The sequence below is a fragment of the Ovis aries genome, chromosome 13, assembly GCF_016772045.2.
Source record: "Ovis aries strain OAR_USU_Benz2616 breed Rambouillet chromosome 13, ARS-UI_Ramb_v3.0, whole genome shotgun sequence".
Lineage (NCBI taxonomy): Eukaryota > Metazoa > Chordata > Mammalia > Artiodactyla > Bovidae > Ovis > Ovis aries.
The window spans coordinates 39,553,106-39,580,867 of record NC_056066.1 but is presented as its reverse complement, the minus strand read 5'-3'; the positions used below and the strand labels follow the sequence as shown (position 1 = coordinate 39,580,867).

The 27,762-nt window shown below is 44.7% G+C and overlaps 1 protein-coding gene across 19 annotated transcripts in view; it reads left to right on the top strand.

Moving 5' to 3' along the window:
- The window catches only part of RALGAPA2 (Ral GTPase activating protein catalytic subunit alpha 2), a 290,584-nt gene that overhangs the window by 155,986 nt on the left and 106,836 nt on the right, over nucleotides 1–27,762 (top strand). For 12 of the 19 annotated variants that reach the window (XR_009596073.1, XR_006055582.2, XR_006055584.2 and 9 more), the window contains 9 exons: nucleotides 800–908; nucleotides 2,961–3,071; nucleotides 4,540–4,608; nucleotides 4,857–4,994; nucleotides 8,612–8,795; nucleotides 12,093–12,867; nucleotides 13,977–14,048; nucleotides 22,615–22,738; nucleotides 24,742–24,897. Coding sequence is in view for 9 of the 19 variants with exons in the window: in XM_060397510.1 (XP_060253493.1) it covers nucleotides 800–908; nucleotides 2,961–3,071; nucleotides 4,540–4,608; nucleotides 4,857–4,994; nucleotides 8,612–8,795; nucleotides 12,093–12,867; nucleotides 13,977–14,048; nucleotides 22,615–22,738; nucleotides 24,742–24,897 (1,738 nt within the window). In the remaining 10 variants the exon portion in view is untranslated. The remainder of the gene's footprint in view (nucleotides 1–799; nucleotides 909–2,960; nucleotides 3,072–4,539; nucleotides 4,609–4,856; nucleotides 4,995–8,611; nucleotides 8,796–12,092; nucleotides 12,868–13,976; nucleotides 14,049–22,614; nucleotides 22,739–24,741; nucleotides 24,898–27,762) is intronic. The other 7 variants (XR_009596074.1, XR_009596071.1, XM_060397513.1 and 4 more) reach the window with 1 other exon arrangement.

The window sequence follows — 27,762 nt, the reverse complement described above, 5'->3', positions numbered from 1 at the left end:
ATAGTAAAAGTGAAAGTGAAGTCGCTCGTGTCCAACTCTGCCCAGGGGATTCTCCAGGCAAGAATACTGGAGTGGGTTGCCATTTCCTTCTCCAGGGGATCTTCCCCACCCAGGGATCAAACCCAGGTCTCCCACATTACAGGCAGATGCTTTAACCTCTGAGCCACCAAGGAAGCCCTGAAAGAGTTGTCGGCCTCCTGGGCACCCAAGAGAGTGGCCGGTATCAATTCCAAAGAGAATTATTGCCCAATCTTGTTTATAATTGAAAAAGGTAATTTTTTAAAGGACTATGCAACTTAAAGAATATAGTGTCTTAACACATTGTTTAAAAGAAGTAACAGTGCAACTTAACTTTGAAAGTTGTACTCAGATATTCTTTACAATGAAATACAGGATTTGTCTCCTGTTTGTGGTAGGTGTTGTGTATTTTACTGTATGGAAAGCAATTATAAACTCAGTTTCCAACAGTTTTCTAAGATTCATGTTTTTGATTCTTCCTCAAAAATATCCTGAAACAATAAAATGTGATACAAAAATTAGTTTCAGCAAAAATAAGTAGTACATGTGCTGTGACAATTCACAGAAAATATACCATGTATTTCATTAAGTATTTAATTACTAACCAGAAAACCAGTCTGTTGAGGGTACTTTATCTCTTTTTCTCAAGAAGACCTTTTGTTAATGTAGCTACAACTTTTCTGACTTTGTAAACAAGGTTTAAAATATCTTGTCATTGACAAATACCAAGAAAATGCATCTCTTCACAAGGGATTTCTTCCTTTTCCGTCTTCTCCAAAAGGTGCATTGCCATCTGCTCCCTCGGGATCTGGATCTGTGAGGAGCTGGCACAGGGCACGAGCCACCCTCAGCTACAAGAGGCCGTCAACGTCATTGGTGTCACTTTGAAGGTACTTCCAGTTCATCGTGTGTATTTGACATCGAGTGTCTCAGATAGTCAATCTGGTGTAGGTTGAATTAGCACCATCCCTATTTCCCCCTATGTTACAGAGGGTTTTGATGCAAAAATTCTTTCTCTGAAAGCCACGTGGAACATTGTGTGAGGGTCCTGGGCGGGGCTGCCAATGGCTGCTTCCCCCGAGGTGGCTGCCTTCTGGCCATCCGCCGCCTGAGCTTTGGGGAAACGGGCCCAGGGTTGGCACCTGTGATCACGTGCTGATGAGAGGGTCAGGGATGTATTTCATCCTCATGTCCTACCGCCCTCCGCCTGCTGGTGACACCATCCCCCTCAAAGGCCCCTGTAGCCTTAGTGCCTGGCATCCTGGGCCTGCCACCTGGAAGGAAACTGTCCCGCTTGTCCCTGCTCAGCTCAGCAGAGCACCCCTCAGCGGCTTCTCTCTGCTGTCCACCCCCCTTCTCTCACATCTCTCTGCATTCTTAGCTCGTCTTGTCTGCTGTGTCCCTCACTTCACCGTCGTCACCTTGTCTGTCTCTGGCTGAGATGACAGAGCCACGCCTGCCTCGTGTTTCCACCGTGTGACTTGCCTAGTGGGAGGCAACGGGGCCGCCCCGGGGCCCACTCTCCCCATGTTCAGTTGCGTGGGGCATTAGGAATATGACGGAGAACAGGATGCAGGGAGATAAACACACAGGACCAGCAAACACACAGAAAGAACTGGCTCTCAGCCCTTAAGGCCGTATGGAAGTTTTGCCGGGGGAGGAAGAGGAAGCAGAAGAGCTGGAGGGGGTGGGCCTGGTGGCCTTGTGGGGAGATGACATCTCTGGCTGTGACCTGCAAGCCATGGCAGCACCTGCCGAATGCAGCCCTGGGGGCCCAGTGTCTGGACAGAGCAAGGAGCAGGTGCAAAGGCCCTGGGGCAGAAATAAGCCAGAGTGTCTGAGGAGTGGACAGGAGCCCTGAGGGTCAGCTGGCGGGAGGCCTGGGTGGCCAGAGGAGGCCATGGAGCCCCTTGGGGCCAGGTGCTCTCCACCAAGTTTCCTTGTGCCTGTCAGGAGAGGGCAGTCAGTACCTGTTGTGCGGAAGCTGAACGAATCACGTTTCCCTTCTCATCCTGTGCTTCGTCACTGAGGTGCTTGACTTCTCTGGTTATTTCTGTGGCCCTCTGGTCGGCTGATGTCTGCTTTGTGCAGCTGGGCACTCCTGGCATGGAAGTAGCTGAGAGGCAAATCCAAAGATCTCCCTGGACAGGACACAGATTTAGTGACGAACCTTCTGTCCTGGCTCATGGGGTGTGGCTACAGTGCGGCCCAGGGTCTGACCAGGGAAGGAGCAGTAGGGGTCCTCATACTTCCCACACACCCCCAGCCCATGGGACTGCGGGAATTGCCCCTCCACCCTGCCATCTCCTGAGAGACTGAGATACCCGGAGAACTGTGGACACCTGCCAGACACAGAAAACAGACTCAATAATTGAATTTGCCATAACTTTGAATTCCGTCCTCCTAGTTCCACATTTTTCACATTTCTTAGAATGCTATCTGTGCGGGTTAAGCTTAATTTCACAGGATGGAAAGTCTTTTGATCAATCCTTGTTTCTCCAAGTGTAAAATGAAGATAACATCCACCTTATAGAGTTGTTAATGAAGAGTTATCAAGGTGAAAATGAGAAAAATTCTTGTAAGAGGTTCAGCACACCGGGGCTACTCAATAACGTACTACATTTCAATTTCTTCCAGTTGTCAAAACTCGTTTGTGTGATCTGGATAAGACAGTTGAATTTATGGTTGTAATTTCCAAATGATTAAACGTTTCTGCAGAGTGTTATGCAGATTAACACAACTCTGTGTAGATAGAAGGCAGTTAACAGGGTGGTGACCATGTACAAACTGGTGATAAGATGCACTTTTCAGATATTTAATGCAGAACAAGGACATGGGCCCTCAGAGGGAACTGAAAAGAAATCCTTGTCGTGTCCTCCTTTAGGAATGCCGCACCATGTGAAGTGAGGTTATTTAGTGTGGGGTTTTGTTTCCTTTTCTAGTTTCCTAACAAAACCGTGGCCCAGGTAGCCTGTGACGTGCTTCAGCTGCTAGTCTCCTACTGGGAAAAGCTTCAGATGTTTGAAACCTCCCTGCCTCGGAAAATTGCAGAAGTAAGTCTTTTCTTCCACCATAATGCTCAAACAGCAGCGTTTCCTCTTTTTATTACATTTGATATTTAATGAATTCTAGATTCTCCAATAATTGTTGGAGCACCGACTGTTAAACTGCCATGTGAGCCACCCATTTTCAGAGTAAATTACGCTGGCCCTTCTCAGCTGCGATTTCAGGCACCGAGTAAGAAGCCACCAGTGTTCCAGGGCAGGCTCACACTTTGGGAGTTTGAAAGGCAGACACGACCACAACAAAGAGACCTTTTGTCGACTGGGCTTCATTCATCCAGAGTAATTTGGATGGTGCCAACAAGGAGTAGGCAGCTGGTCGTGATGCCCTGTGTGCGGGGGCTGGGGGAGGGGGACTTTCCCAGAGTGAAGGCCTGGGCTGTGCGTTCTGCCACCAGCATGATTGCCCAGCTGTAATGAGCTTACCACTGTCATACCCTTGGGGTGGGGTGGGGGGAGTGGGTCATTGGTGGAGGAGAGGGGTAGAAGGAACAGGAAGAATGCCTTCAACAATGACACCCTGGAGGTCGGTGGCATGAGAGGGTACTATCTTGCAGGAAGTAGGTACCCTCACCCTGAAGGAGCTGGGTGCTAAGGCTCATCCCTTCTTTAAAGAAGCCCTTGTTCCATACACACCCAGTGGAGAGAGGAAGTAAAGTGATTTACTTTTTCTTAACCCTGAACAAATGTCACCCATGAGGTCACTTTGTTCTCTCAGATATGTCAGAAATCACAGGTGATCTTCAACCTCAGGGGACCCAGAGTGAAACAGAGCTTTGGATTTTAGGAATGTGAGATGCTGCCATATGTAAAGTTGGGCTTTAGAACAACCGTGTAATTTATCACCTAAATGGGGATGCCTTTGAGAATGAAATAGATGCTACTACCGTGGCTCAGCTGATAAAGAATGTGCCTGTAAGGCGAAAGACCTGGGTTCGATCCCTGGGTTGGGAAGATCCCCTGGAGAAGGGAAAGGCTACCCACTCCAGTATTCTGGCCTGGAGAATCCCATAGACTGTACAGTCCATAGGATCACAAAGAGTTGGACACAACTGAACGACTGACTCACTTACCCCGGCACCCCAGGTCAGGGGAGACCTGGGGTGTGTTATAAGAAAAGTAAATGGGTGCATGTTCGTAATTACCTTTGGAAGTATTCATTGCTTTCATCACCAGAAGGGTGGAGGCTGATGCTGGAAATGGTGTGACCACAGACAAAACCACCCCTTCCTCTGGGCCCCGATCTCCCCGCCAGCAGAGTGGGGAGACAATTGTGGCCATCACCCTCTCTGGTCTTCAGGCTGTGCAGATCACCAAGGTGACTCCTGGCCTGTGTCACCTTCCTCCAGGAGCTGGCCCCCTGGCTGGGTGTGGTGGCAAGGCCATCCTGGACCTCTTGCCTTGGGGCTCCCAGGACGGTACCGTGGTCTGTCTGATCAGGAATTTGTCTTCTCTACAGATCCTCGTGGCCACAATCGCTTTTCTGTTGCCAAGTGCAGAGTACTCCTCGGTGGAGACAGACAAGAAGGTAAGTGGACCATCTGCTAGGTTCTCCCCAGGATTTGTTTTTTTAAAGACATGACTCAGGTGGCAGACGCAGGGCTTTATAACCTCCCCTGTTCGGACTGGCCCTGGCCTCTCTCTGTGAAAGCCTCCTTCACCCCTGTGTCCCTGAAGCATGGCTGTGGTGCTGGAAGGTTCTGTTTCCTATAATAGCACACAGTGGTGGCGTCTGCGAGGCTGTAGGCTGAGGCTCTGGTCTGCTTCCTCCTCCAGTTCCTCGTGTCCCTGTTGCTCTGCCTCCTGGACTGGTGCATGGCGCTGCCAGCGGGCACCCTCCTCCACCCCGTGTCCACGGCGGCCCTGGACGAGCAGCCTCCGGCCCGGGCCCCCTTGCTGGATTACATCTACAGGGTGAGTCCCCCCTCCACCCTGGGCCTTGGGGTACAAGGTCTGGACTGGAGCCTCAGACAGTCCTCCAAACAGGTTGCTGTTGTTCAGTTGCTCAGTCATGTCCGACTCTTTGCGACCCCACTGACTGCAACACGCCAGGCTTCCCTGTCCTTCACCAACTCCTGGAGTTTGCTCAAACTCATGTCCATCGAGTTGGTGATGCCATCCTACCATCTCTTCCTCTGTTGTCCCCTTCTCCTCCTGTCTTCAATCTTTCCCAGCATCAGGGTCTTTTCTAATGGTTGGCCCTTCTTAGGCATTCCTGTACTTATTTGTGCCCTTTGGACAAGGATTTATGGGGCTTCAACATTTTAAAAGAAGTGAATGACTTCAGGAGTGTTCACAGAATAATTATAATTACAGAGAAGCCATGATTACCTGGGCTTCCCTGGTGGCTCAGACAGTAAAGAATCCGCCTGCAGTGCAGGAGACCTGGATTCGATCCCTGGATCGGGAAGATCCCCTGGAGGAGGGCATGGCTACTCGCTCCAGTATTCTTGCCTGGAGAATCACATGGACAGAGGAGCCTGGCGAGCTACAGTCCATAGTGTCGCAAAGAGTCAGACACGACTGAAACATCTTAGTAGACAGACAGTGATTATCCCAGGCACAGTGCAGGCATTTTACCTGACTGTCAGCATTAAACAACTCAGTTTGCTCAGACTCCCCCAGTGTTTATGGAACATGGTCCATACCTGCTTCGTTTTGAAAAGAATCTTTATTGTAGGAATATCTACAGCCTTAGTTAGCCAAAATCTCTTTATCAGAGGAAGAAAAAGTACAAGAATCCCAATCTTCTCTTTGCTTTCAAAGATCTTCAGAAATAAATTAAGGCAATACAGTATATTACATCAAATTAATCAGCATCATCATTTTTATAATACCTAAGACATTGGAATTTCACCCCCTACCACTGACTAGGTGTGGTGTTTACTCTGGACCCTTAGCACCATCCTTCCAAACAGGCCCCACAGCCCTCCCTGCGGAAGCCTTATCTATCTGTCTGTCTATTATATCCATCCCTTGCTTGTGTGTCCATTGCATAGGGCTCCCCAGGTGGTGCTAATGGTAAAGAACTTGGCTGCCAGTGCAAGGGACCTCAGAGATACAGGTTCAGTCCCTGGGTCAAGAAGATCCCCTGGAGGAGGGTATGGCAACCCACTCCAGTATTCTTTGTCTGGAGAATCCCATCGACAGAGGAGCCTGGTGGGCCATAGTCCATGGGGTCAAAAAAAGTTGGACATGACTGAAATGACTTAGCATGCACACACACAAACCATTGAATAATTACTGTGAGGTAGGGGCAATTCCCTTGCTTATTTTTGTAGTAATTAAACTTAAAAATAATTTTTAAAAAGATGCTTGGGGCTGGTGCACAGGGATGATCCAGAGAGATGATATGGGGTGGGAGCTGGGAGGGGGGTTCAGGATTGGGAACTCATGTACACCCATGGTGGATTCATGTCAATGTATGGCAAAAACCAATGCAGCATTGTAAAGTAAAGTAAAGTAAAAATAAAAATTAAAAAAAAATTTCTAGGCATTTCCCTGGCAGTCCAGTGGTTAAGACTTTGTCTCTCAATGTAGGGGGTGCAGGTTCAATCCCTATTCTGGGGAGCTAAGATGCCTCCTGCCTTAGGCGCCAAAGAAACAAACAAACCCATAAAACAAATATAACAAATTTTATAGCAATATAACAAATTCAATAAAGACTTTTTAAAAAAATGGCCCACGTCAAAAAATGAAGATTTCTTAAGTCATTAACAGATTGCTTTGTTGCCTTATTTTAAAATGCATTCAGTTAAAACCGAAAAAGCCGCTTAACCATGGTTGAAATTCTGCTAAAAAAGTATTTTGTACTTTTAAATGGTTTCTTGAATGGTCAAGGATTTTAGTAACTATGTTCAGATGAAGCGGATATTTCTGTCATCACTATGACTTATAAACCTAGACGAGGCTTGGCTTAAGCCACTAAAGTAGCTGCAGTCATTTAAATTCATGTTTGGCATTCCTTTTCTTAAAACGTCTCTCTCAAAATGCTTCACCAACATAAAAATCACTTTATAGTTAATGTGATACATAAATTTACTGGATAATCCTTTACTTTTTTCTTTTCTTAAGGAAACTTTTTCCACTGAAGTATCCTATGCATCCAAAACACTGCATCCATCAATTCTAAGTGAATTTTGGAGTTTCACCAAGTGGGCACACCTGTGAAATGGGCTCCCAACTCTAGAAACAGAGCATCCTGGCATTCCAGGAGCCCCCGTGCGTGTAGCCCCCGCACAGACCTGGAGGTGACCACTGTCTTGTCACAGCAGACACTTGTTTTTGGCTGTTGGACTTTATACTTTACAGAATCGCCCAGTGTGTCCTTCTGGTTCGCATATGTATGCCTTTCTGGTGGATGTACACCTAATGATGGAGTTGCTGGAACTCGTGTGTTGTGCGTTAGGAGTGAACACACAGTAATTTTCCAGGGTGACTGTGCTGAGAACTCCAGCTGTTCCACACACTGGCTGACACTTTGTCTCTGCTAGGTAGGCAGTGATATCATGTTGTGGTTTTATGAATCATTTGTATTTCATACATTTATGGCATCTGACTAATAGAAATTAGTTCTTTCGATGACAGAAGCTCAAATTTTTTATATTAATGAAGGCGCTACCCTCATTTTCCTGTACTGTTCTTTGGCTAGGAAGAGGGCATATTTGGGTGGGCGTCCCCTGCTGGTCTTGATCCTTTGTAGCCATGGACAAAAGTTGCAGTTACCGCCAGCTTCCTCCAGTCCCCAGGAGGCAACACAATTGGAAGGAACTGAATCGAGACACATCCAGCCCAACCTCAGAGTTCATCATCTAAAAGCAATCTTTCCTTAGTTTTTAAAAGCATCACCTTCATCTTCTTAAAACTCAGTTTTTTACATTTATGATCAGAAAGGAAACTTTAATATAGCAATTAGCTCACCTATACACATTGACATCCTCAAGACGGTTGTGGGCACGGCGTCAGCTTCGGTCATTGGCAGTTTGTAAACGACCAGTGAGCTTTCAGGAAACTCATCTTGAGAAAGTAAGGATACTTTTAGAATTTGTGTTAGATTTACCTCATCAGTTATACCTCTTAAAAAGCGTATCAGATTGGCCCTTCCAAGTCCTAGTGTCATGAGTTACATGGATTCAAATCCGTGAACGTTTATGCACTAGGTCAGCTGTTTCTGCTGATGGCTTTCATTCTGATTGCCACTGTGGGTGGTGGGGCACCCATGGCCCATTGCGTGCCTCGTTGTCACCTCTCTCGTGCCTCCATGGACGGGAGCAGCACCAGACATGTGCAACCACCACATAGAGTGCCAAAAAGCACGCTTGCTGACTTTTGCTTTCCTTTTGCCATCGATACAACAGGAGCGCGATAAGCATGTTCATAGCAAGAAGGTGTTTTAGGACAGAAAGGATTTGATGTTCTCAGGAATTATCAAGCAGGAATCCTGCCTCCCAGGGGCTGCTGTCATTTGACAGCCCATCAGGGGGCAGGCGGTGGGTGGCATTCCCAGCACACACTCCCTCCTGTGCACGCAGGTTCTGCACTGCTGCATTTGTGGCTCAAGCACGTACAACCAGCAGAGCCGCTACACCTTGACCCTGGCGGACCTGTCTTCCTCGGATTACGACCCCTTCCTGCCGCTGGCGAACGTGAAGAATTCTGAGCCGGTCCAATTTCATTCATCAGCAGAACTGGGCAACCTGCTCACTGTTGAAGAGGGTAAGGCTCTTCAGGCTATTCATTGCTGTGGGCAGCAGAAGGGAAATTGGTAGCCGTTTGTGAGTACTCGCTGTGTTATTTTCTAAGAAGCTAGTGGTTACAGTCTGGGTTTCTGCAGTGCTCTGTGATATCAAGTCCTTCCTTCTTCGTTTCCTCTTTCTCTGTCCTTCCCTTTCTTCTCCCATCTGAGTTGAGTTTTATATGCTCGAGGACCTGTGGGAGGCACAAATCCCCACACACAGTCCACTTTCTGTCCCCAAGGAGTTTTTCATCTCATGGGGAGATAGGAATCAGGCAGAAGGACTCACCATGTGTGGCCTGGGAGCCCTGTACGGGTTTCCCATGGAGAAGCGCCTAAGTCAGACTTGGGAGGAAGGGCAGCCTTTGCAAGGAGCTGGTGGAGAGGGACCAGCTGGGGGTCACCAAGACAGACGGAGGCAGGATGGTTCTGCTCCCGGCAGAGGGCCTGTCGTAGATGTGGGTAGGTCAGGACGTAGGCTGTGCATGTCCTCCTCCACCACGCTTCTCCCCAAAATGATGGGAGCCCATCTCTACGCTTTGGAATATAGTCAGAATGTGGGGGAGAGTTATCTGTATGTGTGATAACATTGCCTAGAATCACACACACACACACGCACACACACGCACACACACGCACACACACACACACTTGAGTGCCTGTGAAACTAGTAAACCCCGAACAGTGATGCACGGTCTTGGTGACCGTGCTGATATTGTCCTGTTGCCGCTCAAGATGTTTACCATTCGGGTGAAGGATGTTTGAAATTTCTCCGTGTTATTTCTTGCAAGTAAAGGTGACTCTTCAGTTGTCTCAAAAAGTAAAAGTTAAAAAGAATGTGGATATAGAGCATTAGATAATCCATGATAATTTTATGGACCTTGCAAGTTAAAAACCTCGGGCTGAGAACGAACCTTGAAGGTAAAAACATCCTCCAAGAAAAAAGAGTGAGGGCGGAGTGAGGGAAATGGATGAAGAAGCATTCAGTGTCGTTAATTCATCGTTTATAACCAAACTGTTTCCAGTTAGATAGTTTCTGACAAGCAATGTTATATTTTTGTCTATCATTTTAAAATGATTCTTTCATAGACCATTTGATGTAATGACTACTTTCAAACAGAGTTACAAGTGAGAGATACAGCCACCTTACAGCCAAAGTGGCTGTTGGCTCGGCTCAAAGAGGAGCCATCAGTGGTACAACACCTGCTCACTCTTCTCATCTTTAATACCTAATTGTTTAAAAAGAAGAGAAGGGAGGAGCTTTAAAAAAAAAGAAAGAAAGAAAGTTAAAGGACAATCTAAAATTACTGCTTTTATATTTCCTCTCTGAATTTAGAAAAATGAAATAAATATATGGAATATGATTTTATATAGCCTGCAGAAGTCACAAGCTTGTTTCTTCATTAATGGGGTCTAGATTTCTTCTTGATTTTTCAGGGCAGCCCTGGGCAGTTGATGCAGGTGAAGTCTGCCAGGGAGAAACAGTTCTTATTCCACAAATATTCTCTTTCCTTACTTTTCGGTACCAAAGATATTTGGGGTGAGTCATTGTTTATGACGAGTAATGTTACTCTAGGTTAATTTCCCCTTGCAGAATTCAAGCATGTTCATTAAAATACAGATCCGTATTTATCTCAGATTATAAGTACGACCTACGAAAGTAAAAGTAGAGAGGGTTGCTTTTCCAGTTGTTTTCTGCAGTGGGCCTGGTTCCAGTCAGACTTTTCTTGTTAGTGTCGAAGCCTGTGCTTCTGTGTCATCGGAATGCAATGTCTTACATTATGGACTCCTGAGCCCCCAGCTGGGTGCAGCTCTGCTGTAGAGGCATTAACATTTCTGATGGGGTGTGTATTCATATGGGATGATAAGCATGAATAAAAAGCATCTGTAACTTTTGAAAAAGTTAATATGTACACAAAAGCATAGGCATTCATCACTGTGATTCTAAGGGAATGAGTCGAGGTGTTTTAAATTTCTCAGCTGTATGGAAATTATCCACAGGTCAGAGGGTCCAGAAGAAACATTTCATCTCAGAGACACATGCAGATGACCTCCTCTGCTTCTAAGAAACCTGGGGTTTTAAATGAAATTTTATTTTGCATTGTTGAATACAGATGATTTCTTGTCCACCCCCCCCTAAAATATTAAGAAGTTCTAAAGAAGTTAGGACTATTTCAGTCATCATGCACAATTTCCTAGATGCTAGGATTTGATTGTTTCTAGGATTTTTACATCATAAAATTGATGTTTTGTAAATAAGTCAATTAGATTTCTAATGTCTAAGAGGGAGGATGTTTAGCACACGAAAGCATATTTATACTTAGTGATAACTTTTAATATTGGTTTTTCATGTCGTGAATTTAAAGACCAAGTATTTCTTAAGAATGTATTAAGCCTTTAAGCCCAAATTAGAAAACTTAGTTTATTTAAGTATCTAGTGATTTTTTTTAATTAAAAGTTTTCATTTTGACCTGTTCTTAGATTGACGCACAGTTATTTTGTAAACGTGGTGGATTAAGATTTCTGTAACTGCTTTGAGGCTTCAGTAATCGTTTCAGCCCTTGCTTGTGGATTTTGCCTGCTTCCCCATCATATCGCAAGCATTTCACACAGCCCCTTTGATTGCTATTGTCAAAGTCCTTCTATACATCTGAAGTCTTAAACATTTTATAAATTAGTTGCTCCTGGGCATTTAATCAACTACAAATTCAGTGAAAGCTTTCTAAGTAATTCTATGAATTATTAATATATCAGATTCTGTTAAATATTTAAAATGCCCTAACAACAAAACATAAATAGTCACAATAATCCTAAAGCAAATTGCTTCAAATATATGTAGGCCATCCCAGGCTTGATTCATCCCCTTATCGGTGTCTCCATTTACCCAACAAAGGGAGCGAGGCCACCCCCCCAGCCCTAGTCCCCAGCCCTCCAAGCTGCCCTGCTCTCCAAGGGCAGATGTCTACCTCCCCGAGCTCTTAGAGCCGTCAGTGCTAAAGGGTCTGTCTCTGGTTTATAGCTGTACCTGAACATTTTTAAATGTCCCTTTCAGAATGAGACCTTCCTATAAATTGGTTCTTTTAGCCATCTATTTAAATTGTGCTTGTAAATTCAAATAGAATGAATGTCCAAAGAAGAAAAACAGGTGGAAAAAAATAATCCCCAGACTTAAAAAAAAAAAGTAGCTTCCTCCTTGCTGGGGATGGGTCGCGGTCTGGTGGTGGCCCCTTCTCACTTTCTTTCTCTGCTGTGTCCCTGTGTCCCCATCTCACTGTCAGCAGAGAGGAGGAGAAGGAGCCTGGGGCTGATCCCGCTGACCGCGCGCATGGTGATGGCGCACCTGGTCAACCACCTGGGCCACTTCCCGCTCTGCGGGGGCCCTGCTGTGCTGCACAGCCTGGTGGGTGAGCACCACGACAATGCGCACGCCGACGCCACAGAGCTCTCCCCAGACGTGTTCAGGAGCCCCAGCCTGCAGCTGTTTGTGTTCAACGACAGCACCCTCATCTCCTACCTGCAGACGCCTGCGACGGGTCCTTCCAGTGGGTCGACAGCGGGCGCCCCCTCAGACGTGAGAGTGATCGTGAGGGACATCTCAGGGAAGTACTCGTGGGATGGGAAGGTGCTCTACGGACCCCTGGAAGGCCACTTAGCCCCCAAGGGCAGAAGCCCCTCGTTCCTCATCTCGGGCTGGCGACCCCCAACCCCTAGACCTCAAAGGGCTCCTTCTCAGACTGAGGAGGGAGAGGATGTCCTCGACAAATTACTTGAAAACCTTGGCCACACGAGTCCCGAATGCCTTTTGCCGTCCCAGCTCCGTCTGAATGAACCTTCCCCACCCCCCTGTGGCATGAACTGGGACCAGGAGAAGGAGATCACCAAGGTCCTGCTGCGCCAGAGCACACAGGAAGACGAGTATATCCAGAGGTGCGACTCGGATGTGGCCATGAGGGTCGCCAGCCAGGAGCCGCCGTCCCCTGTGGAGCCCCGGGGAGCCTTCTACTTCTGTAGGCTGCTGCTCGATGACTTGGGAATGAATTCTTGGGACAGAAGGTAACAACCCTCTCTAGACCTTCAGTTGTCTTGTTGTTTTGTGTGTGTGCGACTGTTCTTCTCAGTTTAGGGTTTGAGAAAAAGAGAACAGAAAATGGAGATTTTTCTCTGTTTCAGTATTAATAGCTGGAGGAGGGCATACCTACCCACTCCAGTATTCTCGCTTGGAGAATCCCTTGGATAGAGGAGCCTGGTGGGTTACAGGCCATAGGGTTACAAAGAGTCAGATATGACTGAAGCAACTTAGCACACACATGTAGCTTATTTTCTGCTGCTAAAAAGTCGTGTCCAACGCTTTGCAACCCCATGTACTATACAGTCCATGGAATTCTCCAGGCCAGAATACTGCAGTGGCTAGCCTATCCTTTCTCCAACAGATATTCCCAACCCAGGAATTGAACCAGTGTCTCCTGCATTGCAGGCACATTCTTTACCCGCTGAGCTACCAGGGAAGACCCTAAATTAAAACTAAAAATTAAACTAATTGTGCTCTACTGATGCACAGATTAAATTCCAAACATCTGTTGTGTATTTTAAGGGGTATCAAGCATTTACTCTGTGTGTGTGTTTTAATTACTACTCTGCCCATTGTTGCTTCTGCCTTCATGAAAGATGCCAGTGGATTACAGAGACGAATAAGCCACAGTTTCTCCCTAGCTCTGGTGAGGGAGGAAGACTTGTTATGACCCTGATAAAAGACAGTGTGACTCGGGACCTCAGGAAGGACAGCCAGTCCATCGGGAAGTGAAGGGCAGTGGAGGAGACTGCAGATGGGGTGGGTTTGAGCTGCAGACGTGAGAAGAGTCTCATGGCAGAGGTAAGAGTGGTAATAGCCGGATAGGCACACACATCAGGCACACACTCAGTGACCACAGCCAGCCAGCGTCCCCAGACAGTCACGGGAGGCAAGTGCAATTGTGACGCCTTTGAACATCTTCAGAATGAAGTTCCTTCTCTAGGTTTCAGCTGCAAATCTTTGGTGAATGGAGTGGTCGTGGAGGGGTGGATGGATAGATGGGTGACTGAATCAGTAGGTTTATACATTGATTGGGAAGGGCAAAATTGATCTGTGATTACATGACTTTTCTCTTAACCCTTCTTCTATATAGGAAGAACTTCCATCTGTTGAAGAAAAATTCAAAATTGTTGAGAGAGCTAAAAAATCTGGACTCCCGACAGTGGTAAGTGAAAGTGTATCAAACCTCCTTGTTCCTGTCTGTCTTTGTGTGTGCTGGCGGGGAGGGGTGCCAGATAAGGTGGCAGGAGTGACACCCCTGCAGGGACCTGGCAGTCTATGCCTTTGGTAGTTTTATCCTGAGGAGTAAACTTACATGTTTACTACATGAAGAAGTAGTCCTCTAATCTCTGCCCTTGGTTAAGAACCTTTCAGCCAGTGGACGCTGGTTCTCGTCATGTTTCTGCAGAGCCTCTGGTTCTGCTGAGGGGCAGGCGCCAGTCCACATCAAGCTGCAGTGTGGTTTGGATCCCATGGGCTAGATTAAGACCTGGGTGCTGTAATCAGGGGTTCCCTGACCCTGAGCCTCGTTCTCCAAAGCAGGTCAGATCTCAGTGGACCTCTCTTCTGAATGATTTTAGAAGCAATTCTGAAGATGAGCTCTGACCCGTGTTTGATCTGGGAAAACAAGGGCTTCCAAAAACATCTCAGCCTGGGGCCAGTGTCATGCTGGGCGCATAACAGGGGCTTGGAAGTCTTCAATAAACTGCTTCTTTAATCTTGAGTTTTTTAAAACTCACTTAAAAATAAAAACAGCTTCTGTTCCTATTGTAGTCCCTTCAGAAGCATCACTGGGCATCTCCTTAGAGAGAAAAACATGCATTTGTTATTCCTCAGACTATCCTTCCCCACCCACGTCGTTTCCCAATTGTCGTTGCGCTGCTTTTTCTCCAGAGGAAGGGAATTCTGGGGTGGGGGCGGGGGTGGGGAGTGTTTCCTGAAGGGGCTCGGGGATTCACTGCCCCATCCCTCCCACCATCCAGTAGGAAATGAGCAGTCACTTGGATTCCAGACTCATCTTTTGCAGTGTAGGTTGAGTTATTCCATGCTCCTTCCTATTGAGTGACGACATTGGTGTCTTGTGATTGTGGCTAGTTTGTTGAGTGTTCGGTTCAGTTCAGTCGCTCAGTCGTGTCTGACTCTTTGCAACCCCATGAATCACAGCACGCCAGGCCTCCCTGTTCATCATCAACTCCTGGAGCTCACTCAAACTCATATCCATAGAGTTGGTGATGCCATCCCGCCATCTCATCCTCTGTCGTCCCCTTCTCCTCCTGCCCCCAATCCCTCCCAGCATCAGGGTCTTTTCCAATGAGTCTTTTGCTTTGGGTCCATCCCTTCATTCTTTCTGGAGTTATTTCTCCACTGATATCCAGTAGCATATTAGGCACCTACCGACCCGGGGAGTTCCTCTTTCAGTATCCTATCATTTTGCCTTTTCATACTATTCATGGGGTTCTCAAGGCAAGAATACTGAAGTGGTTTGCCATTCCCTTCACCAGTGGACCACATTAAGTTAATATACTTTAATTACATGAGGTACAATGGAAATAGCTCCCTGGGGGACCGTTCTTGACATTTAAAAAGGTATCCACTTATTTTACAGTGAGGATGTTTTCAGTGTTCTTTAAAAGAACAGAAATAAGCTGGGGGGTTCTTTAGCTTTGAGATCCCGTGTATCAGTCAGTTAGCAAATAAGAACTTATCTTGTCCCTCAACTTCCTATCAGGATGTTTCTCTTAATTTCTGGTATCAATTTATCTCCCTGCTGTCAAGTCAGGGTTTCTGCTTAACCTGTTCCTAGGAAAAGTATGGCTTCCCAGATGGCGCTAGTGGTAAAGAACCCACCTGCCAATGCTAGAGACATGAGACGTGGATTCGATCCCTGGGTCAGGAAGATGCCCTGGAGGAGGGCATGGCAGCCCACCCCAGCATTGTTGCCTGGAGAATCCCATGGTCAGAGGAGCCTGGTGGGCTACAGTCCTTGGCGTCTCGAAGAGTTGGACACAACTGAGCATACACGCAAGAAAAGTAGAGACCACCTCGCAACTAGGCTCTGAATGCTGTGAAGCTGGCAAAGATGTAAATAGTATAATGAACATATGTACACATTAAAGAACGCTCCCCCTTTCAATATTAGTGCCTTTCCCCCCCAAAAGATAAAGTAAAAGTAACAGTCATGTTTCTTTGGCTTTTTAATGTGACAACACAAGGAAACCAAGCTATTCTGGTCTAGTCCTAATAAGGAAAAAAAAAAAAAAAAACACGGATTCTAGTGAGGAAGAGGAAACAGTTGATTTTCTGTCCATGTGCTCTGGACTACCTGCTCCTCTGTGCACTGGTCCTGCCGCTCCTGGACATGAAGTGCTGTTGATGTTGCTAATTATCATTTCAAAAGCCTGGCTCTAATAAGGCCAGACACAGCGTCTGCATCCTCCCAGGCTCTCTGCAGTGCTAACATTTTGGAAGCTGTGAAATTTGATGAGTGTTTACAGCTAAAGGTCACCTGGGCTCACACCTCCATCCGTCACGCAGTCACCCGGCATCTCTCTGCTCCACAAGGAGCTGATGAGGACCCATGACCCGTAAGCAACTACAAAGGAAAAAGCTTGGACTTTAAGGAGAACAAACAAAAACATTTCAGATAAACCTGAGATTGTTTTTTGTACATGCAGTGTATAGAATAGAGAAAAATTAAATGCTGAGGTCTTATCAGTATGTAGATGGAGCTGCAGAGAAATGGACTGACTCTCCTTTGCTCTCCATTTGTTGAAAGAGACTGTCTTTTAGTTCGTGGCTTATGACCTCCCTTAACCATCCAAGCCCCTACATGATTACAGATCTTAGAATCAACTTGTCTGAGTCCAGACTGCTTGCTGGCCAACCCTGCCTGTAGTTCAGGAGGAAATGATGTCACAAGTTTGGGCCCCAGGTGCTTGAGGACAAGCTTTCCAAGGTCTCTGCTGGAGCACTGCCCACTAGCATCCATCAGCACGGAATCCCCTCCCCACCGCCCACATCCATTCTCTGGAGAGCGGCACCCCCATGAACATGACAGAGCAAGGCTCCATCAGGGTCTTCAGGACACCCACCTCCCCCGCTGACAGCATGACAGTTGACTTCAAAAGCCTTAAAAGTAGGCAGTGATCATAGTTACACATCTATGAATTTAAGAACTATCAAAGATGATGTGAAAACCCCTTTCAAACGGATGTAACCCAGATGTCCAGTAGCAAGGATTTGGGATATGGAATAGTAACATAATGGAATGGAATATTCCACAATCATTATTAATAACTTTGTTACACAAGCATATGGTATAAAAGTGTTCACACTCTAAGATGGTGTAAATGATGATTTTTATGTTAAGCATATTTTACACAATTTTTTTAAAGTGTTCACAAATATTTTAAGTGAAAAAACAGTGGCAAAACGCAAACTGATGGCGTCTCATTTTGTAGGCAAAAATGCATCCTGAGATAGTAACCATTGTGATTTCAGCATATAAGCAAAGAACATGAGTGGGTTTTTTTTTTAATTTTTTTACTTTTTTAAATTTTAAAATCTTTAATTCTTACATGCGTTCCCAAACATGAACCCCCCTCCCACCTCCCTCCCCATAACATCTCTCTGGGTCATCCCCATGCACCAGCCCCAAGCATGCTGTATCCTGCGTCAAACATAGACTGGTGATTCAATTCTTACATGATAGTATACATGTTAGAATGCCATTCTCCCAAATCATCCCACCCTCTCCCTCTCCCTCTGAGTCCAAAAGTCCGTTATACACATCTGTGTCTTTTTTCCTGTCTTGCATACAGGGTTGTCATTGCCATCTTCCTAAATTCCATATGTATGTGTTAGTATACTGTATTGGTGTTTTTCTTTCTGGCTTACTTCACTCTGTATAATCGGCTCCAGTGTCATCCATCTCATCAGAACTGATTCAAATGAATTCTTTTTTACGGCTGAGTAATACTCCATTGTGTATATGTACCACAGCTTTCTTATCCATTCATCTGCTGATGGACATCTAGGTTGTTTCCATGTCCTGGCTATTATAAACAGTGCTGCGATGAACATTGGGGTACATGTGTCTCTTTCAATTCTGGTTTCCTCGGTGTGTATGCCCAGCAGTGGGATTGCTGGGTCATAAGGTAGTTCTATTTGCAATTTTTTAAGGAATCTCCACACTGTTCTCCATAGTGGCTGTACTAGTTTGCATTCCCACCAACAGTGTAGGAGGGTTCCCTTTTCTCCACACCCTCTCCAGCATTTATTGCTTGCAGATTTTTGGATCGCAGCCATTCTGACTGGTGTGAAGTGGTACCTCATTGTGGTTTTGATTTGCATTTCTCTAATAATGAGTGATGTTGAGCATCTTTTCATGTGTTTGTTAGCCATCCGTATGTCTTCTTTGGAGAAATGTCTATTTAGTTCTTTGGCCCATTTTTTGATTGGGTCATTTATTTTTCTGGAATTGAGCTGCATAAGTTGCTTGTATATTTTTGAGATTAGTTGTTTGTCAGTTGCTTCATTTGCTATTATTTTCTCCCATTCAGAAGGCTGTCTTTTCACCTTGCTTATATTTTCCTTTGTTGTGCAGAAGCTTTTAATTTTAATTAGATCCCATTTGTTTATTTTTGCTTTTATTTCCAGAATTCTGGGAGGTGGATCATAGAGGATCCTGCTGTGATTTATGTCTGAGAGTGTTTTGCCTATGTTCTCCTCTAGGAGTTTTATAGTTTCTGGTCTTACATTTAGATCTTTAATCCATTTTGAGTTTATTTTTGTGTGGGGTGTTAGAAAGTGATCTAGTTTCATTCTTTTACAAGTGGTTGACCAGTTTTCCCAGCACCACTTGTTAAAGAGATTGTCTTTACTCCATTGTATATTCTTGCCTCCTTTGTCAAAGATAAGGTGTCCATAGGTGTGTGGATTTATCTCTGGGCTTTCTGTTTTGTTCCATTGATCTATATGTCTGTCTTTGTGCCAGTACCATACTGTCTTGATGACTGTGGCTTTGTAGTAGAGCCTGAAGTCAGGCAAGTTGATTCCTCCAGTTCCATTCTTCTTTCTCAAGATTGCTTTGGCTATTCGAGGTTTTTGTATTTCCATACAAATCTTGAAATTATTTGTTCTAGTTCTGTGAAAAATGTGGCTGGTAGCTTGATAGGGATTGCATTGAATTTGTAAATTGCTTTGGGTAGTATACTCATTTTCACTATATTGATTCTTCCAATCCATGAACATGGTATATTTCTCCATCTATTAGTGTCCTCTTTGATTTCTTTCATCAGTGTTTTATAGTTTTCTATATATAGCTCTTTAGTTTCTTTAGGTAGATATATTCCTAAGTATTTTATTCTTTTCATTGCAATGGTGAATGGAATTGTTTCCTTAATTTCTTTTTCTACTTTCTCATTATTAGTGTATAGGAATGCAAGGGATTTCTGTGTGTTGATTTTATATCCTGCAACTTTACTATATTCATTGATGAGCTCTAGTAATTTTCTGGTGGAGTCTTTAGGGTTTTCCTTGTAGAGGATCATGTCATCTGCAAACAGTGAGAGTTTTACTTCTTCTTTTCCAATTTGGATTCCTTTTATTTCTTTTTCTGCTCGGATTGCTGTGGCCAAAACTTCCAGAACTATGTTGAATAGTAGCGGTGAAAGTGGACACCCTTGTCATGTTCCTGACTTTAGGGGAAATGCTTTCAATTTTTCACCATTGAGGATAATGTTGGCTGTGGGTTTGTCATATATAGCTTTTATTATGTTGAGGTATGTTCCTTCTATTCCTGCTTTCTGGAGAGTTTTTATCATAAATGGATGTTGAATTTTGTCAAAGGCCTTCTCTGCATCTATTGAGATAATCATATGGTTTTTATTTTTCAATTTGTTAATGTGGTGAATTACATTGATTGATTTGCGGATATTAAAGAATCCTTGCATCCCTGGGATAAAGCCCACTTGGTCATGGTGTATGATCTTTTTAATGTGTTGTTGGATCCTGATTGCTAGAATTTTGTTGAGGATTTTTGCATCTATGTTCATCAGTGATATTGGCCTGTAGTTTTCTTTTTTTGTGACATCTTTGTCAGGTTTTGGTATTAGGGTGATGGTGGCCTCATAGAATGAGTTTGGAAGTTTACCTTCCTCTGCAATTTTCTGGAAGAGTTTGAGGAGGATAGGTGTTAGCTCTTCTCTAAAGATTTGGTAGAATTCAGCTGTGAAACCGTCTGGACCTGGGCTTTTGTTTGCTGGAAGGTTTCTGATTACAGTTTCAATTTCCGTGCTTGTGATGGGTCTGTTAAGATTTTCGATTTCTTCCTGGTTCAGTTTTGGAAAATTGTACTTTTCTAAGAATTTGTCCATTTCTTCCACGTTGTCCATTTTATTGGCATACAACTGCTGATAGTAGTCTCTTATGATCCTTTGTATTTCTGTGTTGTCTGTTGTGATCTCTCCATTTTCATTTCTAATTTTATTGATTTGATTTTTCTCTCTTTGCTTCTTGATGAGTCTGGCTAATGGTTTGTCAATTTTATTTATCCTTTCAAAGAACCAGCTTTTGGCTTTGTTGATTTTTGCTATGGTCTCTTTTGTTTCTTTTGCATTTATTTCTGCCCTAATTTTTAAGATTTCTTTCCTTCTACTAACTCTGGGGTTCTCCAATTCTTCCTTTTCTAGTTGCTTTAGTTGTAGAGTTAGGTTATTTATTTGACTTTTTTCTTGTTTCTTGAGGTATGCCTGTATTGCTATGAACTTTCCTCTTAGCACTGCTTTTATAGTGTCCCACAGGTTTTGGGTTGTTGTGTTTTCATTTTCATTAGTTTCTATGCATATTTTGATTTCTTTTTTTATTTCTTCTGTGATTTGTTGGTTATTCAGAAGTATGTTGTTCAACCTCCATATGTTGGAATTTTTAATAGTTTTTCTCCTGTAATTCAGATCTAATCTTAGTGCATTATGGTCAGAAAAGATGCTTGGAATGATTTTGATGTTTTTGAATTTATCAAGTTTAGATTTATGGCCCAGGATGTGATCTATCCTGGAGAAGGTTCCGTGAGCACTTGAAAAAAAGGTGAAATTCATTGTTTTGGGGTGAAATATCCTATAGATATCAATTAGGTCTAACTGATCTAATGTATCATTTAAAGTTTGCATTTCTTTGTTAATTTTCTGTTTAGTTGATCTGTCCATAGGTGTGAGTGGGGTATTAAAGTCATGAGTGGGTTTTTTAAAATTCTTCTCTTTCCTTTCTATATTTTCTAAATTTTCCTCTAAGTATAGTCATTAAATGTAAACTGTGGGGGAAGCCGGAGGAGTAAGCTATCAAGACAAATCCCTGGGTCAGGAAGATCCCTTGGAGGAGGGCATGGCAACCCACTCTGGTATTCTTTCCTGGAGAATCCCATGGACAGAGGAGTTTGATGGGCTACAGTCCATCAGAGTCTCATGGGTCACAAAAAGTCAGACACAACTAAAGTGACTTAGCGCATATCCAGAAGGAGATATTGAAGAATGTGTTAAAATACGGAGCCCAGATTCGATCACTGTCGAGTCTAATCAGGTTATAATTTTGAGGTATTAAATGATTAGACAACAGAAACATTTCCATGTTGCTTAAATGCTTAGTAGTTTTTTCCAATAGATTTTTCCAGAGTATATGGTAGAAATCAGGAGAAAAGTGGAACTGCTCTGGAAATGGTAATCCAAAATCTAAAACATAGGGACTGGAATCCACGTCTTGGGTGATGGAGCTGTGGTTCTTGGTTAAAGATCTATTCCAGTGAGAGTGATGTCATCACCTGTCTAAACTGTGCACACATCACTTGTTGTAGATCTAGTGACCTTGACACTGTACTCCAGTGTATAATTTATATTAATAGAAATGGCTATCGACATATTCCAATATATCATTGTTTCTCAGGTCAATTCAACAGAGATTTAGCTGAGCAAATTCTGCATGCCAAAGACCATATCAGACACACAAAAGTTGACCCAGGACTCCTTTCTTCAGAGAGTTGCATTTACCTGATTCAACAACAGAGTGCCCCAAATCCATCATGCAGAATGTGGGCAAACAGTTTATACTTCCCAAGAAATTTCCCTGGACAGCTGTCCAACCTCCCAGGCACCCTCAGATCAGTCAGAGCCCAGGGTGGGTACAGTCCTTCACAAAGATGGTACCTACATGTGTCCTGCTTCGAAGAAGTAGTTTTCATTTCTCAAGTAGTCTTGGCCTGTGTTAGAGTCCCAATTAGGGAGCTCCCTGGTTTCCTTATCTAAAGGTGTGGGAAGTGAAATGTGCACGGTCACATGGATCTGTCCACCAGTGATATCTGTCTGAAAGGCTCGGTATTTTCTTTTTTTTTACCAAAGTAGAGAGAGTTTATCAAACCGTGTGCTCTTACATGCTGTTCACACATCACACACCTAAGAGGTGGTCTCAGGAGCCAAACTGTCCTGCCTCAGCTCCTGGCCCCCCGTTTGCGGTATCACCTGCTGTGCCTCCTTTCAACTGTCTCTACGAGGAGGTGGTGACAAGACCTGTCTTCTTAGGGCGCCTGCGAGGATAGATGAGATCGTGTGCTGAGCCTTCTTGGAACAGTGCCTGATCCCTTGTAAGTTCTTGGTAAACGTCAGCTGTATAGCAGATGTATATGTGGCAGCAATAAAACCAAACTTTATGCATAAGAATTCTAATTCCAACCTAAAAATTCACAGCCGTGAAACGCACAAAATCGCAGTGTTTTACATTGCCGAAGGTCAAGAAGACAAGTGTTCGATCCTTTCCAATGAAAGGGGAAGCCAAGCGTATGAAGACTTTGTTGCTGGACTTGGATGGGAGGTAATTAATTTCATCTAGGAGATGTTTGCCCATCAGCACTATCTAAGGACGTATGTAAGCTAGATGTTGATGGTATGTGTTTTTACATTCATATATAGTGTGGGTAAAGTTCTGGAGTTGAAGGGTGTATAGAATTTGACCTCTTGTGGTAGTCTTTCTTCATACTTTCTACATAAACTTTTGTTCCCCCTTAACTTTCCTCTTAATATTGTTTCATTTGTTTTTTATGTGAATTGAATAGTCAGCTTGGTTCTCCCAACTGTAGACAGTGTGTAGTAAGAGAAGACAGACATGGGCAGGGAAGCAATGACTTTGGTCCCTATATGGAAATTGGAGAAGAAATCAGTGACTTATGGGTGAAAAATGAAGAGTTGAAGTCAAAAGTTGACTTGACAGTAGCTGTGATGGTTTTGCTACCAACTTGTTTCCTTCAGGTAGACCCCAGGGTGGTTGATATTTTAAAATTTTGTTTCTTCTTGGCTAAATGATATTCTGATGGAAAGATATCCATACATTTATACACACACACACACACACACACACACACACACACACACACACATATACATCTCCAGAACATATTCTAAAAGAATCCAGAATATAAAATAGAAATTAACATATCTGAAATAATTTTCTTACTTTTCATTACTTTTGTTTTGGTTTCTTGATCATCTGTGCTGTGGGGAGCTCTCTGGGTGCCTAAGTGAGACTTACCTCTGAGAGCTGAGCATTTAGCAAAGGGACTGATAAGGAGATGAAGACAGGATAAGAACACATCAAGGTCAAGACCGTGTACTTTCTCGTCAAGAAGATTTTAGTCTGAAATAGTTATTACACTTTCAGTAAATTGTTCTTCTTACTAATAAAATGATTCCATATTTGTCATGGAATATATGTAGTATTTAACTCACATTTCTAAACTAAGCATTTCTTAACTAGCATTTTAAGACTAGAAGATTAATTCAGTGCATATATTGATTGTCTTTGGCACAGAAGAAATACGTCTGTTTATTTTTTTTTCAGTTGTGTTACCACAGGTGCTTTACTAAAGGAAGAGTTTATGAAAAGTAAAAACAAAATATTGAAAGATAATCTAAGTACTGACTAAGAAGAGAACATTCATCCCTTAGCCTGAAAAAGAATTATGAGTCAGAGACTTTGGGCAGCTGTATAAATTGAACAACCCTTTTGAAAGGCAGTTTAGGAGTGGCTATTAAATTTGGGAACATTTGTACCCTTTGACCTGAAAGACTGCTCTGAATGCTCCTTCTGGTTTGACCACACCAGGACTGTTGGAGAAAGCAGAAATGCCGCAGATCCATCAACAAGGGAGTTCTGTGCATGTCTCTACATACAGACACATTTATGTGTTGGGGGGAATAAAGGTGAAGAAATATGCATCAAACCTTTGCTAGTGGTTTTTTTAAAGTAGGTAGGATTTTGGAGCCCTTTCATTGTTAATTTTTTTATCTTTAAAAAAAATGTTATTGGCGTATACTTGATTTATAATGTTGTGTTAGCTTCAGGTGTACAGCACAGTGAATTAGTGGCTTCTCAGGTGCTGCTAGTTTTAAAGAACCCGCCTGACAGTGCAGACGACTTAAGAGACACGGGTTTGATCCCTGGGTTGGGAAGATCTCCTGGAGAAGGACATGGCAACCCACTCCAGTATTGTTGCCTGGAGAATCCCATGGACAGAGGAGCCTGGAGGGCTACAGTCCTTGGGGTCGCAGAGTTGGACATGACTGAAGCGGCAGCACACACACACACACATACACATATCCACTCTTTTTAGATTCTTTTCCCATATAGGTCATTACAGACTATTGAGTTAACGTTTATTTAATATTTAATTTAATCTAACTTTGTATTATAATTGTTCATAAGCAGAAAGTTATAAAAATGAAAATACTTGGATTAAAAAAAAACACACACATTCCCGCTTAGTGAATAAGAGCAGCTCCTGTTTTGTCCTCACTCTTTTCCCTTGTGACCTGCGTCAGGTGGACCTGTCAACCCACTGTGGGTTCATGGGCGGGCTTCAGCGCAATGGCAGCACGGGCCAGACCGCCCCCTACTACGCTACCTCGACCGTGGAAGTCATCTTCCACGTCTCAACTCGGATGCCGTCAGACTCAGACGACTCGCTCACCAAAAAGGTAAGGAGCCTCCTTGGGGACCACGCTTGGCTGTCCTGGGACAGAGCAAAGTCCGTGATGTGCCACACACATGGGGACTGGCTTCCTCTGGACACAGCCCTAGGGTCACTCTCCTCAAGCTACCTCTGCCATTAATCTGAAATATCCTGCTTGGCACAAACTAGATAAAGATAACAGGATGATCGGTCAGTCGTAAAAGTCTTAAATCCTGGGATGGAGATGAAGGAAGCGTCTTCGATGTTGTTAACTTTGGATCTTCTCTCCCGTGACTATTAACTGAGAGAAAGTTATGCTGTTGACCTCTCGGGCTGGCCAAGGTCATCTGACGTAAGGACCCTCTACGGCTGGTGTTGGAGAAGGCTGGCGCCCCCCAGGGCTGCCAAAGGGGGTCACTTGGCAGACCATCTGCAAAATGGCTAGCGCAGGTGGGCTGCTGCCCACGGCCCCAACTCCTGTTCTCCATCAGCATGGGGCCTGCAGGCAGTTTTCTCTCGAGTTCAGAGGAGACCTCCATCCTCCACCTGGGAGTCAGCGTTCGAGGGCCTCCCATGCGTTCTAACCTTCAGGCTGAACACCTCAGCTGACCAGCAGGAAGTGAGGGGGCCCCTAAGAGAAGAGGATATTTTACTCTGGGGAGGAAGCCTAGAAATCTAACCCATGTCTGTGTTTCCAGATTAGAACACCTGGGCCTCAGATTGTGGTGCCAGGGACTGAGCCTGGAACCCCCTCTTGACAGCCCTCTCTTCCAACAAGGATCCTAGGAACTGAGGCAGCCCCTGGAGGGTGGAAAGCAGACCATTCTGAAGCTAAGACTGGCAGTTCGGTGTTGTGTCAGGTGGCAGGGGGGTGTCTATAGCCAGGGTTCCAAGTGTGTAGTCATTTCCTTCGTCAGCCGGTTCCCTCAGTTTTCCCATCTATTAAATGGGATTAAAAACATTTCATGTCCCAGGGTTGCTGGGCAGTGGGTGGGCAATGCCTGCAAAATTGCTGAGCACCAAGCTGGCACCCGGCAGCCCTCATCCTTGCCCACTGGTTGGATGGACTCTTCTTTCTGGCCCGTTAGGTGGATGATTGATACTGGCCTGTGGGCTTCCCTGTACCTGCCTCATTTCTTCTCTCTGTGGTTTTGCTCTTTCATCACTGCGGCCATGGCCATCCAGACCACATACACAGTAGGTGGCTGTGCTCATGGGGCCTCAGCGATAAGGTTAGGGCATGATCAGACTCCTCCCACAGGGGACCTCAGTGGTCAGATCAGGGTATGATCAGACTCCTCCCACAGTGACCAGGGGTCTCGATGTGCAGAGCATGACTGACTTTCCTTCAGTGGCCACATACTGGCTCCTCGGGGCCTAGGGAGCTGCCTCCATATCTTAGGTTTTGGTGGTGGTGGTGTTTTTAGTGGACGGGACCCTGCCCACAGAGATGTGATCTCAGATTACCCAGACCCTAGGCAAGATTCTCAGGCATGCTCAGTAGCTAAGTCTGGTCCGACTCTGCAACCCCATGGACCATAGCCCACCAGGCTCCTCTGTCCATGGGATTCTCCAGGCAGGAATACTGGAATGGGTTGCCATGCCCTCCTCCAGGGGATCTTCCTGACCCAGGGATCGAACCCACATCCCCTGCTTGGCAGGCAGATTCTTTACCACTGAGTTACCTGGGAAGCCTCAGGCAAGACCCACACATCATTTTTTTTATTACCATGTAAATCGCTGCTACTCTGCAAGTCCGTCACCATAGTCTATGATTTTCTTATTTATGACTGAAAATTGTTTCGTTACAAGATCGCTTTATATTTTAAACTTTTAAAAGAATTATTTCCTAAGTAGGATTGTCTCTTTTTTTTGAGAAAAGACAGCGTTTTCTTGATAAAAACACCCTGTTATAAATCCTGTTCTGAGGCTTGGCTGGGCTGTGAGGTTCCCTACTGTAATCAGGCAAATACAGCTGATCCCTTTTGCTGTTCCAAGATTTAGCATCGTTAGTGACAAACTCTCTCTATCAGGACGTCTCACAGCTCAACCAGAAATCAGTCACGAGAACAGCGGCCCCACAGTTCCTCATCTCATTCCGACTGAATTGTCCCTAACAGCTTAAAAATGAGCTGCAGAATTCTAAAGTGATTCATGCTCTCCTCTGCCCCCGTCACGGGGCCACTTTTTCAACCCTGCAATCTGGTGGCAACCCCATACTGAACTCTTGATCCTTCACCGCAGAAATTCGTTAGCTCCAGCCCGATTAGATTTTTCACAGCTAATCTAACTGCTGTAGGGGTTTGCAGAGTGGGGACAGAGCTGTGCTATTGGATTTGTCCAATTCATTTGACTCCAGGACTATAATTGCACTTATGTCTTACAAGGCTTTTATAGCCCGAGGCTGGCCAGCGCATAAAAAACAAATTGGCAGTGATACAGGACGAGTGGAGGGGATGAAAGGCCCACATTATCAGTCTCCAGGCAGCACTGCTCTGGCAGGAAGTTTCCTGGTTAATTTACAAATAAAACTTAGATTTTAGGATGGGCACACTGTCGGCTGAACAATGGGGATGTCAGGGCTGCCTGTTACTTAGTAAAAGTAGCAGCCGGGCCCACTGAGGAGCAGGAATTCTTCAATCAAACAGACGACTCCTTCTGGAGCCAGCTGGCGACGTAATGCAATTAGTCGGGAAAGGAGGTCAGCCCATTAGGTGTGTACCAGGGCCAGTGTCAGCAGTGGGCGCCGCCTGGCAGCAGCGGGCAGAGGAGCCCCCGGCAGAGGGTCTGCACAGCCCTGTCAGGGTGAGAAGTGGCAAGACAGGCACTGATTTCTGAAGGCTCAGGACCCGAGCGTTTGTCGAGCCTCTTGTGCAGTTGAAGCAGTAGC